This window comes from Lontra canadensis, unplaced genomic scaffold, assembly GCF_010015895.1.
Source record: "Lontra canadensis isolate GAN:19392208 unplaced genomic scaffold, GSC_riverotter_1.0 scaffold6, whole genome shotgun sequence".
Lineage (NCBI taxonomy): Eukaryota > Metazoa > Chordata > Mammalia > Carnivora > Mustelidae > Lontra > Lontra canadensis.
In genome coordinates, this window is record NW_022631000.1 from 30159904 (window position 1) to 30172537 (window position 12634).

At 41.0% G+C, this 12634-nt stretch overlaps 2 protein-coding genes across 6 annotated transcripts in view; one reads left to right on the top strand and one right to left on the bottom strand.

Annotated features, from left to right (window-relative positions):
- The window catches only part of MED12L (mediator complex subunit 12L), a 317533-nt gene extending 310065 nt beyond the window's left edge, over positions 1-7468 (top strand). For all 5 annotated transcript variants that reach the window (XM_032852495.1, XM_032852497.1, XM_032852496.1 and 2 more), the window contains 2 exons: positions 3213-3294; positions 5749-7468. In XM_032852495.1, the coding sequence (XP_032708386.1) occupies positions 3213-3294; positions 5749-5801 (135 nt within the window). In that variant the 3' untranslated portion in view covers positions 5802-7468. The remainder of the gene's footprint in view (positions 1-3212; positions 3295-5748) is intronic.
- A 1220-nt stretch (positions 7469-8688) lies between these two features.
- IGSF10 (immunoglobulin superfamily member 10) overlaps positions 8689-12634 on the bottom strand; it is a 47505-nt gene continuing 43559 nt past the window's right edge. Inside the window, exon 8 of the mRNA XM_032852513.1 lies at positions 8689-11501. Coding sequence (XP_032708404.1) covers positions 9593-11501 — 1909 coding nt within the window. The 3' untranslated portion in view covers positions 8689-9592. The remainder of the gene's footprint in view (positions 11502-12634) is intronic.

Below are 12634 nucleotides of genomic sequence, written 5' to 3' on the forward strand. Positions count from 1 at the left end.
TCTGCCTTGTGGGCTAGTTGGCTGTACCTGAGGGACATTGTTGAGCTCTGTGGTTTGTCTTGTGGTTGCAGCAGGAGCATGGCACAGCTCCTGTCCCCAAGAAGAGCAAAATCCAGAATACTAGGGAGAGAAGCAATTGTCACATTATACCATATTTGATAGTAAAGGCATTTCCACAGGATACAAGAGCAGTGATTTGCTCTTCAAATTCCTAAGGCAGGAGGTAAGCACCTGAGCTGATCTTTGAAGGACAAGCAGATTTTTAGGAGCTTGTAGGGTAGGATGAAGGGGGAAGGAAGGTTTTCTAGGAGGAGGGGTTAACATTTGCAGAGGCACAGAGGTGAGCAATACTGCGAACATCCCCTGTATGGATAGAGTCCAGAAAAATCTTTCATCTTTATTTATCAGACTTAAGGAGGGAAGGTCAAATATACACAGAATGTGGTTTTTAGATTTATTTTACTTCCAGTAAGCCTCAGTTGTCCCATGAACTGACCTGTCTTGGTAAATTAAAAGTTCCAGCTCCCACTACAGGGGTGATTCCAAAATCTAGCCAAGTATCAGACTACTTAAGGGAACAATTTGAAAATACAGATTTCTAGCACATTTGCCCCCCAGAAATTTTAACTCAGGAAGTCAGTTGAAGAGCCTAAGATGATGACTCTTTAAATTTCTCCTGATGGCTTTATGCTTCTTTAATTAGCTAGTTTTTTGCAAAAGTTCAGTGACTTGATTTGAAATGCTCCCCACTGAGGTTTCTGTGGGGAGCTGGTAGCATGCTCTCTTTCCTTGGCTCTAGGTGCCCAGGCCCCAGGGAAGTCGTAAATTGGGTCTCTTTCCTGCTGATGTTCACATACAGGTGGAAGCAAGGAAAATTTTGTATCAGAGTGGCCTTGAGAGAAACAGAGAAGGAAAACACCACAACTGAGGAGACTATGGACTGCAGCTGTATTCTTGGTGGTGGGGGGTGGGGAGTGCTGAAAGAAACTGGTCTTAGTTTCTGGCCTTGGAACCACTCCTCATTCAAAAATTACTGTGGGCCCAAAGAGCTTATGCATGTCTGTTAATACTTATTGTATTAGAAATTAAAACAAATATTACCAATATCTGCTAATATATTTAAACTTCTCATTAGATTTTAACCAGAAATAACAATTTTATGAATAATAAACATATAAAATATTTTTCAAAATAAAAATTAGTGAGGAGAATGACCTTGTTTACATTTTTGAAAGTTAGTTTATCTGAATAAATTGAAGACATTGTTGCAATATCACATGTTATATAGCTTCTGAAAATCTGCACTGTGTGTTCCTGAGACAAGGAGAAGGAGAACAACTAATGCCTTGGGATTATTACGAAAATGGTTTTGACTTTGCAGATCCCCCCTAATAGTCTTGGGATCCTCCGGAGGTTATCCTCTCTTAAGAACACCCAGCAGAGCACCCACTACCTGCCAGCACATGCGCATGCGTACTCACACACACGTGCACGTGAGCTTCCTATGTGTTGGTTACCCCCAAGGTTCCTCAAAATACACTCTGAGGGGATCGCTACCATGTTTCATTCTGTGAATTACTCTCTTTGGAGCAGATTTTAAATGAGTATAAAAGAAGACAGCTAAGTATCTGTTGAATGAATGAATGTTAGATATTTATGCACTGGTACCGCAGTATGTTAGTTGGTAAAGTGATAAGTTTAGACATCGGGCACCTGGGTTGCTTAGTCGGTTAAGATTCTGCCTTGGCTCAGGTCATGATCCCAGGGTCCTGGGATCGAGCCCCACATCCGGCTCTCTGCTCAGTGGGGAGTCTGCTTCTCCCTCTCCCTCTGCCATTCCCCCTGGCTGTGTTCACGTGCGTGCACTCTCTAATAAATAAAGTCTTTAACAAAAAAAGGGTTAGACATCCTTGCAGCCCACCATTTGGAATCTGTGATTATTTCCAAGTAAATTAATATTTGGAAGCTAATATTCCCAATTAAAGGTAACACTGGATTGCAGTTAAGGTAGGAAGTTCTGAATCCAGAAGGCTTTGTCTGAATCCCTGACCCATTACTTACAGGGGTCACGGGCAAGTGACTGCACACCATGGAGTCTTGTTTCCCTCAGCTGTAAAATGAGAGTAATAGTAGTAAAGTTAAAAATCCCTTATGTTCATTTCTAAAATTCAAACTGAATTAAGACATTTTATTTTGAAATGGAAATTTTATTTGTAACTTACTGAATAGCAAAGGCTGACCTGAACAGACCTAAGTCTTTTTTCATTTATTCTGCCTGATAGGACTAGTTGTTTTGCTGCAGAAATTTAGTGTCTGATTATGTAGTACTGTCTTAGGACTTGGTCAGTCTGTATATTATGGATGTGTCATAGTAAACTGTATATACAAGGACTTCGGATAAAGGATTGAGGATAGGTATCACCTGTCCAAGTGTAAGTGGGCTAATGTATACATACAGTGTCTAGAATACTGCTGAGCACATGGTAGCATATTTGGTTTTGTTAAATAGGTAGTATTTCCAAATAAACATAGAAACCACTTAATAGAAAAGAAAGCACTTTATTTTACTAACATTTCCACATGAATGAAAGTTGGAGTTTTACTTTATTTTTCCCTCTTGATTTGGTCAATAGAAAGAAAAAAACAAAAAGCGGGCAAGGTGCTGTTCTCCTGCTTTGTATCTGAGAAAATAATAACACTGGCTGACCTTCATCCAGCATCCCATGAGAGGACATAGCTCCAAGTGGGTCCTGGACGGAGGGCACTGCTCTGCCTCACCAGATTCTTGTCTCCATCCATACAAGGCAAGGCCTGTGGTGCTTGAACAAATCCTCCCATCAGAGAGCTTTGACGTGGCCAAGGAAAATGGTTTATGATGGCATGACCCTAACTGGCCAGCTGGTGAAGGATGAGATAACAAGGAGGTCTGACCTCTGGGGCCACCCCTGGAGTGGACTCCTTCATCACGCGTCTTCCAATAAATGCGAAGTGACCACCCAGAGAGTGGGATTTTGAAAGGATTGGACACTTCAGATGCTCCCCAGGTGTACATCAGGGTGTAGACGAAAATTAACATATGCCTGCTGGGCTTGGCACTTTGATGGGAAAATGTAGGCGGTGTGTTGTGGACCAAGCCCGGCTCGTCGTCCCTGTCCTCGTCCACTCCAGGCCGCGCAGGCTGACCACCATCCTGTCTTCTGTCACATTTCCAGTTCCCCAGGCAAGGCTTGCAACAGACCCAGCAGCAGCAGCAGACGGCGGCCCTGGTGCGGCAGCTCCAGAAGCAGCTTTCTAGTAAGTACACCACATCACAGAACACATGGCTCCTCGCGAGCAGAACACATGTGGCGGCTCCTCACACACTGCACCGTCTTCCTTCAGTACCACGTTCATCTTCATTTGAGTCCAGGCTGGCTTGGCTTGGCTTGGCTTGGCTTGGTTTGGGTGTAATGCTTGCCCACTCTCCCGCTGCAAAGTCTTGGTCTTTTTTCTGAATTCAGTGAAGATGTTTTCCTCTTGCTTCTATCTGAAACTGGAAATGTGTCTTTTCACGGGGGAGACCCATAGGGCAGTGCAGGTACCCTTTATATCAAGCTGGAAGGTTCAGAGACCAACTCGGCTGATGTCCTCAAGCATGTGGACGAAGGAGGTGGCCTCCCAAAGTCTCATGTCGAGAATGGCCAGCCCTAGACCTGTCTCCTGGCCACTGGGGCCGTGACTGTTCTTCCCACTGTGCGGTCCTGTCCTTCTGATAACAGTGCAGAGAATTCACAACCTGCTAAACTGCAGGCAGCAGAGCAGGGCACTTTGTCCCCAGTAATTTTGCTGGCTGTGCTGGTGTGATTTTTTTTTTTTTTTTTTTTTAATTGTGCTGTCTCTCTAGAGCGATGCCAACAATGCATTCCAGCACATCCTTCTAGATGCCGGCCATGTGCACTCATGAATGGAATCCCCCCTGTGCTGCTGTCACAGGAGATATTTTTAGAATGGGAAGCAGCCCCCTGTGATGCAAAGAATATTGGCCTGGGGCTTGGGAAGTCTGAATTCGGTGCCAACTCTCCCACCATTGTCTGGATCGTGTACTTGTTCGCCCATGCAGTGAGGAGACTAGTGGGACTGGCAGTTTCTCCTGAGTCCCCTGTTAATGTGCTTTGGAGGTATGGAGTGAAGGCCAGCTAGTCCTAAAGACAGCTGTGCGACTCTGGTAGGATACTGTCAGGAGGAGGGTCAGTTAGGACTGAGGGGCAACTTGGGTTTGGTCTTAATTTTCTGCCTGGTTGCTGTGTTGATTTCCTGGCAGAGGAAACACCCTTCATACACCTTGTGTCTCTACCAGGGCATAACTGAGGTCTTTTTTGTTTTGTTTTGTTTTGTTTTTCTTCTTTCTTTCTTTTCTTTAAAAATATTCCCCTCTTTTAACCTCATTTCATTTGTTTAATCATTTAGATTGGTCTTCTTTTCTAACTACTGTTCAGTAGGTGTGGTCTGTTATATGTGTGGTTAAAATCCCATTGTTTTATTCAAGAATTCATACTTTCACATGGCTGAAGAGGCAATCTAATTTTAAGGCAGAGACAATATGCTTAGATTTTAGATTTTTTTCTAGTGTTTAGAAGTAAGTACCTATGAGTTTTATGCAGTGACACCTGTTTTGGGAGTGTATCTACTATTTCCTGTTCCCCAGAGCTCATGATGGGCAGGGTTTTTTTTTTTTTTTTTCCCCAATCTGTCATTTATGGAGCTCTTTCTGGGACCCAGGCACTCTGACTTTACATAGATTAATACGCTTAATTGCTAAACTGCCCCATGAGCCAAGGTATTACTATTCCCATACCACAGATGAGGAAACGCTAAAGAAAAGGGAGATTGACTCATCTGCACAAGGTTATTCAGCTACCGGTAAGGGGCAGAGCTGGGACTTGAACTCAGATGGCCCCCTTCCAGAGCCTACCTCTTCACTCTGCTCCTGCTATTAGCAGTATGCTAACCTCTGCTATTGAACTGCCCACTACACAACTCCAGAGGGTGAATGGAGCCTCTGGATTGGAATAGTCCCACCAGAGTTGGGGAAGCAGTAGTTATTTCTAAGTCCCTGTCATTTTTTTGGTGCCTGCTCTTCTTTAGTTTTTCTGTTTGTGTGTATGTGTGTGTGTGTATGTGTGTGTGTGTGAGACTTTGCACACATGTACATATACCCATAGATAGGCGCACACCTGAGTCAGTGCACATAGCCACTGTCTCACGTGTGGACACCCTTACACACTTCCCTCTTACATATCTTACATGGCCATTTGTAGAAGATTACCCTATTTCATGCCACTTCTCTCGCTTACTATAATGTGCATGTTAAAGTCCAGTCTCTGATCTGTTTTATAAACGTTTTTAGAACTTTCAGTATTTTACAATGCTCAGAGCCCTTTCATATGTTAGTATTGAGTTGTTTCTTAGTTGAGACACACAGGCTTTAGAGGGGCTGGTTACCGTCCACAGGCTTTGTGCTGGCTGGTGCAGGACTCTGACGGCTCTGACGGCTCTGACGGCAAGCCGGCGCGCCGTGGAGTGCATGCAGCTGTGCATGCGGTTACGGTGTTCGGACCTTCCCGCCCAGGTCCCCGGGCTAGCGGGCACTCCTTGGCCAGTCAGTCTGTTCTCCTGTTCTTGAGACTGGTATGGAGAACAAGAGGGTAACATCTATCTGTGGCATAATTTTGCATTTGCGATTTTATTTGAATTTATTTTTCCCATTAGGTAACCAGCCACAGCAAGGAGTGACTCCCTATGGGCATCCATCACACTTCTGAATCTGGAAGAGGACAAGACATAAAGTTTTATGTTTGCACTGAAATCAAATTTAATGCATCAGTCATCTCTGGAAATGTCCCTTTGTTCTTTCCTTTCTTTGAAGTTTTCTTATATTTTGTGCTACATTTCATATAGAGAAAGTATTTAAAACAAAAAGGAGGAAGTGTGGTTTGGGGTTTTTTGGTTAAATTCAACTTTAAAGTAGGTATGAAAATGTGGATCATGTGGGCCTACTCCAGGAAGAGCGTGGTAGCAGATCATTTGAAATTGGTGCTTTTTTTTTGAATCTCACAGAAAGAATGAATTATGGTGGATTTAAATTATGTATGTATTCATTAATGATGAAGTTTGTTGTTTTCTTCTTCCCCCCAAACTGTGCTGGACCAAACTACTGATTTGAAAGGCGTGTCAGATCTTGACAGGAGGGTGACCCCTTTATTCTGCTTTCACCTTTGGTGGTGAAAAGGACATCTATTTGCATTGCTCTGATTTGAAATGTTTGTAATTTCATAAGCACTTTATAAACTTTGTTCTTATTTATGTAGGATTTTTCTTTGCTTTTGTTGTGGTCAAAAGGTGCTGAAACAGATAGTTGCTTAGTACTTAAACTTCTTAGACCAAGAACTTCAGCTCAGGCTTCCGTGAGAGCCACCCTCAGATACGTGGAAGCCTCTTAGAAGTAGCTGTACTCGAATTTGTTTTTAGTGGCGGGAGCATTGGCCAGAGTCTTTGTGAAGGTACAACATGTCAATTCTAAAGGCCTGAACGAAACACAGTGGGATTGTTCCAACTATTTATTGCCAGATTTGGCAAAAATGACTCTTGGTTCTCCTGAACCTTATGCCAACTTGAGAAAAAACAATCCTGCTGCTGGCCTGAGATTTCACAGTGCTCACACTTGACGTGGTTTCCAGAGAATCTGGCCCCCGAGTCCAGAAGGCTCTGGTTTTCATAAAGATGTATTTGCTGTTTATTTTGTATGGTAAGTATTAGCTATTTTGAATTTAATTATTAATGTTGGTGTCTTGGTTGTGTATTGCATATACTGTATTTATAAATTGGTGCAAAAAGCACAAGTAAATTATACATCAAATTTATTATAAAGAAATAGTAACTATTTTAACTTTGTTCAAGTATGTGGTAATTTGCTCCTATTAGAGTAAAAAATACAGTAAATTATTATCAGTTTGTGTAACTTAAGAGTATTCCATATAATATTTTTTTAGATTTAGATGCATAAAATTTTGAATGTGAAAATTGCAGGGCATTTTAAAACATGTGGGGGATATTTTCCCATGTTTTGTGTTAATTCATTTCCTTTTGCCATATGATTTTACATGTAATGTAGTTGAGCATACTGTGAATAGATTTGTCTATAATGAGCAAACCATGTAGAACTACTTTTTTAAAGTGTAGCTAGTACGACTTTAGATCATTTCTTTTGCAAAGCATTATATAAATAATTTATATCTTCCTAGGTGAGTTACTCATTGCAAAGTTTGACTCATGCAAACGACCTCAAATACATGTCCGCTTACTTTTGCTGTGGCAGCATCCATGTGAACTGCTTTGTACACTGTGAAATAGTTCCCTCCAGCCTGCTCATTTCATGTTTACTCTGGGCTGGAAAAGACTTTGCCAAAACATTAAAGACCATTCTTTTCACAAAATTAACATACTCTATCTGCTTTCAGAAGACAGATCTTTACTTTTCAGCTGGTTTTGTATATCAGGTTTTTTTTTTTTTTTTTTTTTCCTCTTGAGAATCCTACATAGAGTCCATGAAGTTATTTTTCTTCAAAGTAATCTATCCATATAATTGCCTTGGCAAAACAACTGAAATGTGAATATTGTGCCTAGTGAGTAAGTTCTGTCCCGTCCTGATTTCCTTTTTGAGAATGATTGGTATTTAAAATGCCAGTTTTCAGTTTGAACCATATATTTTTATAGTTCAGTATCACAAACAGCAGTCATATTGTTTCAAGAATGAGTGTTATAATTGCATAGCATTCATATGCACTTTATATTTTGCATAAGGTAATGAAATTAATTTATTAATAATCATTTTGCACATGAAAGCTGTGGGGTATACTTTTTTCTTGTTGTGTCCTTTTCTTTTCAGGTGACAAAGCTAAGTCATGGTAAGGCTCTGTAGTTCAGATTCTATGGAAAGTTGAGGAAAAACCTGGGACTGGCTTACCCCTGTGCGTTATAAAGAGAACAATTGGAATTTTTAATCTAGTCTTTAGCATGTTTACTTCCACTGAAACCCACATCCTGAGAGGTTTCTTTCTTAGCAAGTGCATTAATTTGCATTAAAATGATCACAAGGGAAAAACCCTATCCTTGAACAGAAACTGGCAATTTGCTTTTTAAGATAGGAAATTATCCTAGGATAAGATGAAGACCTCCTTTCCACTTAAAAATAAGACTTTGAAATTGAATGTAGTTGGGCATCAGAATTCTTTAGACAGACCTGTTTACACTCTAGTCTCATTCCTAGTAGCGTCCATTTGTCACTCTTACGTACTCCTGGGAGGAGGTCACCGTGAGAATGAGAGTCCTTCTACCCTTGTGGCCACAGGGTGCCAGCATCTGAGATAGTGGCAGTCAGGTCTCCTCTTAGGTGGAGCCAGCTGAAAACACAAAGAAGCAAGCCCCCCCACCCCCCGCAGGGCTAAATTGTTGTGTTTTGTGTGCTGAGATATCCGAGGAAGACCTATGGCATTTTTTTTTTTTTCACTTTAAATAACTGGCAAATATTTGAATAAATTCTGGACAAATTACACTGGAACATCCCAGCCTCTGGAATTAGAAAAAAATCAATCATAATGTTCCCCAACTCAATTCACATTGGATTACAAAAAGCAACATTTTGTGTACGTTTGATCAAATTTTAAGTACAATGAAACTTCATTATATGTATTCATATATCAGATCTAGATTTTCCCATTTTCCTCTCCCATAAAGGATTATCACTTAATGAGATAACATGTTGATAAAGCAATGGTTCCTCCTCAGAATATTTTCCGTATAAAGAGCTCCAAACAAGGATGCCTGTGCTTGATTTTGAAGTGAGGAAGTTTCACTGTATTTTTGAAGACTAATTTTTAATGAGTTTATTTCAGTAATGAAGTCATCAACCCCCTTTTCACCTTTTATGACGTATAGGTGTTAAGTTGCTTTTTACATGTATTTTAAATGCATTTATTAAAACATTTTTGCATTCCCTATCAATGAAAATTTTCTAGGTACACAAAATAGAGAATCATAATCAAAACTGTTCGGTTTTTTTCTCTAGGTTTTACTAAAATATTTCTAAACCAGCCACAAAATATCTGTACATCAAAATGGTAAATTTACAATCAAGACTGCAAATTTAATCTTTTCCATTGTCTCTCTTCTCAGTGCCATGCTTGTAACATTGATAGAAGGCAGACACTAGGCAACTGGTAGTGAAAGAAAAAGTCCATTCTTTAATGAAGAATTCAGATACATTAGCCATTTGTTATTTTATGGTGGACAGTTTTACCTTAATGTTCATTGTTATTTGTTGGCAAAATAAAAGTGCCTTAAGTTAAAAGTTTGTTTGGAGATCAATTAATGAAATCACCATCAGTCATACTGCATTTATTTACAAGTCTTTTTTTTTTCTTTTGCATGTCCATTATAAATTTAATATTGTAAATGTACTCAAATTCATTTACATGCCTATGGCTGCCTTTGATTAAACTTCTTCCAAAAAATAAACTCTGTCCAGATGTTGACTTTGTTCAGTTTTTATTTCAGGTCAGATTACCTGAACATATGTTGTTGCATAATCACTACCAAGTGAATTCCTTGCTGTGCACTTGTAGATCCCAGAATCCGAGGTTTGGGGATTCTGAATGGTGAGGGTACCTTGGGGGTAAAAAGGCTCAAGTCTGTGAGTCCCCCTTTTATTTGTCATTGAAAGCAAGGCATGGTCCAGCCGCTCCCATGTGATTTCTGGCTTAGGGACTCCCAGGGCCACACATCGGAGCCGGACGGCTGCTCCTATCCTTGTGAGAATGCTCCTGGGTAGGCGATTTGTAATTCGGGGTGGGTAGGCTACAACCATTACTGGGACAGTAATCAGTGCATGGCCAATGCTGTTTTGAGCCGTACAGATGTAGTTTCCTCTGTCATAAGCAGTTGCTTCTTTAATGACTAAGGTGCCATTTTCATGCAGTATGTATTTTCCACTGCTTTGAGGCCTATCTATTATATAACCACTTGGCGTAGTCCATTTGGTATGTGGCTTAGGGCTTCCATCGGACACACAGTGCAGTGATGGAGATTCTCCAGTGATACAGTAAACAGTTCCTAGTGCATAAGTAAGAATCACTGGCTTCTGGCCAATTTCTAACACAATTAATTTTTCAATGTAGCCAACTTTATTTCTTGCCGCACACCGGTATTTCCCTGCATCATCCCGAGTCGTTTTAGAAATGATAAAAGAACCATTGCTTGCTATCAGATACTGAGAAGTTTGCGGTTCATTGGGAAATCGGGTGCCATTTGGTAAAATCCAGATTATTTCAGGTGGTGGGTTTCCATCAACGGAACAATTCAGTGCTGTGGACTTTCCAAGCTGGGCAACAATTTTTTCGTTAAATGGATTTCTGAATGTTGGTCGTCTTAGCATTTCTAGTACTTCTAACTGTACCACCAGCACGCTCTCTCCTCCTTCATTCCGAGCCACACAGATAAAATCTGCCGAATCTGAAAACCTCACGTTCCTAATTTCCAAGGTTCCATTTTTATGGACTGTGATTCTGCTTCCATGGTATGGGGCTGTGAGGAAAATATTGTCCGGCATGATCCACATGACTTGAGGAGATGGTGTTCCTTCAGCTCTGCAGTCAAAATGTTTTTTGGAATGCCTCACAGCTGTGGCTTTGATGACCGTTCTGTTTGTATACAGACCGTTGATCAGTGGAGGTTTGGAGACAACATCTAGCTTGTACATTTTGGTGTCATCCCCACTGGGATTTCGGGCCACACACACATACTCTCCAGAATCAGGCAATTTCACTTGGTTGATGGACAAAGACCCATTGGCATGGAATGTGTACCTATCCTTAGAGAATGAAATCATGTCATGGGAAGGCAGCAACCAAAATATTTTTGGTTTGGGTTCACCGATGCCCTCACAGTCAAGGACCACTGTGTCTCCAGCGTTGATTCTCATGTTTGTCTTGTAACCCTGGAGGATCCGTGGGACAGCTGTTATCACTGTTAGGTGCACCTTCATTTCATCCTTCCCCAGAGTGTTCTGGGCATAGCAAGTATAATCTCCTTCCTCTGCTATCCCAACTTTGTTGAAGTACAAGGTTCCATTGTCAAAAAGGGTATACCTCCGGGTCCTGCGGCCACTGTCATCAGCTTGCATTGCATTGTTTATCATTGTTCCATCAGGCAAACTCCAAGATATCTCAGGCACTGGGGAGCCGGAAGCCTCACAGTCAACTTGGAAATCTTTCCCATGAAATACTTGCTTTTTAAAATGTTGCTTGTGATAAATTTTGGCTGGTTTCAGTCGGAGGCTCACATGCATCAGTATCAGATCATCCCCCATTTTGTTTCTGGCCACACACAAGTAGTCACCACCATCTTTTTCTGTTATTGAGCCAATAAACAAGGATCCATTTGGGTAGACATGGATGCGGCTGCCCATTCTAAGGAGATAAGAGACAGATTTGAGTGTGCAGCTCTTAGGGTGAGGGGAGTTGTCCTTATTTACATAGGATTTCCTTTATGGACATTTTCTTAAACTGTTGCAATAAAATTAAAATTAAAATCATCACTACTTATTTACTGTCTCTTAAGCCATTTCCTGAGAGAGAAAATTAACAACAGTTAGACTTTAGTGAAATGAAACTCCTTTACAATGGTGGTTTGGAAGATGCAATGCTGAGAATGCTAGAAATATTGGATGCCTTAGATACAGGACTTTCTTGACCATTTTACGGATCAAATGATTGCCTTGTGATATGTCCATAAAGAACTTCCATGGTTCCATGCAGACTTGGCTCAGAAAAGATGCCAGATTCTATTTTTTTAAAAAGTTAGTAACAAAATAATTAAGAGTTATTTGGTTGCAAAATAAGTTCAGCTTTGCTATGAAGAGAGGAGGTGCCAGGGTAAGACTCATTAGAAACCTGCAGCCGCATCTGACCTTTGTGAGCAGCTGTAAAGTGATTGGTCTCGGCGTTTTGTCCCCCTGTGTGCAGTACAGTTTTTCTCCCTCAAGTTATTACACAGCATGCCGTTACCATAGTGAGCCACCAGATGGCACATCTTTCCTGCTAAAACCAAATGTAGCTTTTCAGAAAGACCGGCGGAAATTGAATTGGTGCTAAAACCGGGATCAGTGTGGTACGTTACAAAAGGTACTGTTATTTTTAAATCTTTAAGTAGTTCCTCACTGTACAGCCGGGAATACTTCACTTAGCCTTAGTATTTAGACACTTAAATAGCTTTAGTAATGCCTCAGGTCACAGGCCGGTTCCCAAACTCCTCTTTTTCACCATGTTCTACTACCATCTGATATTCCTTCCTAATGCTTCTCAAAGTTAGATGCATATGAAAATCATTTATGGAGCATCAAACAAGGCTCACCTCCAGAATTTGATTTAATTGGTGTGGAGTGTGGCCCTAGGCATCAGGAGTCTCAGTTTTCCAATGGTTCAGCCAAGTCTGAGAACCACTACCCTCAGTCTTGGCTCTCAAAAACAGTTCTCTGATCCCGGGCGTCAGTATCCCATGGCGCCTGCCTCATTTAACATGCATGTTTCCTGGCTTCACTTTT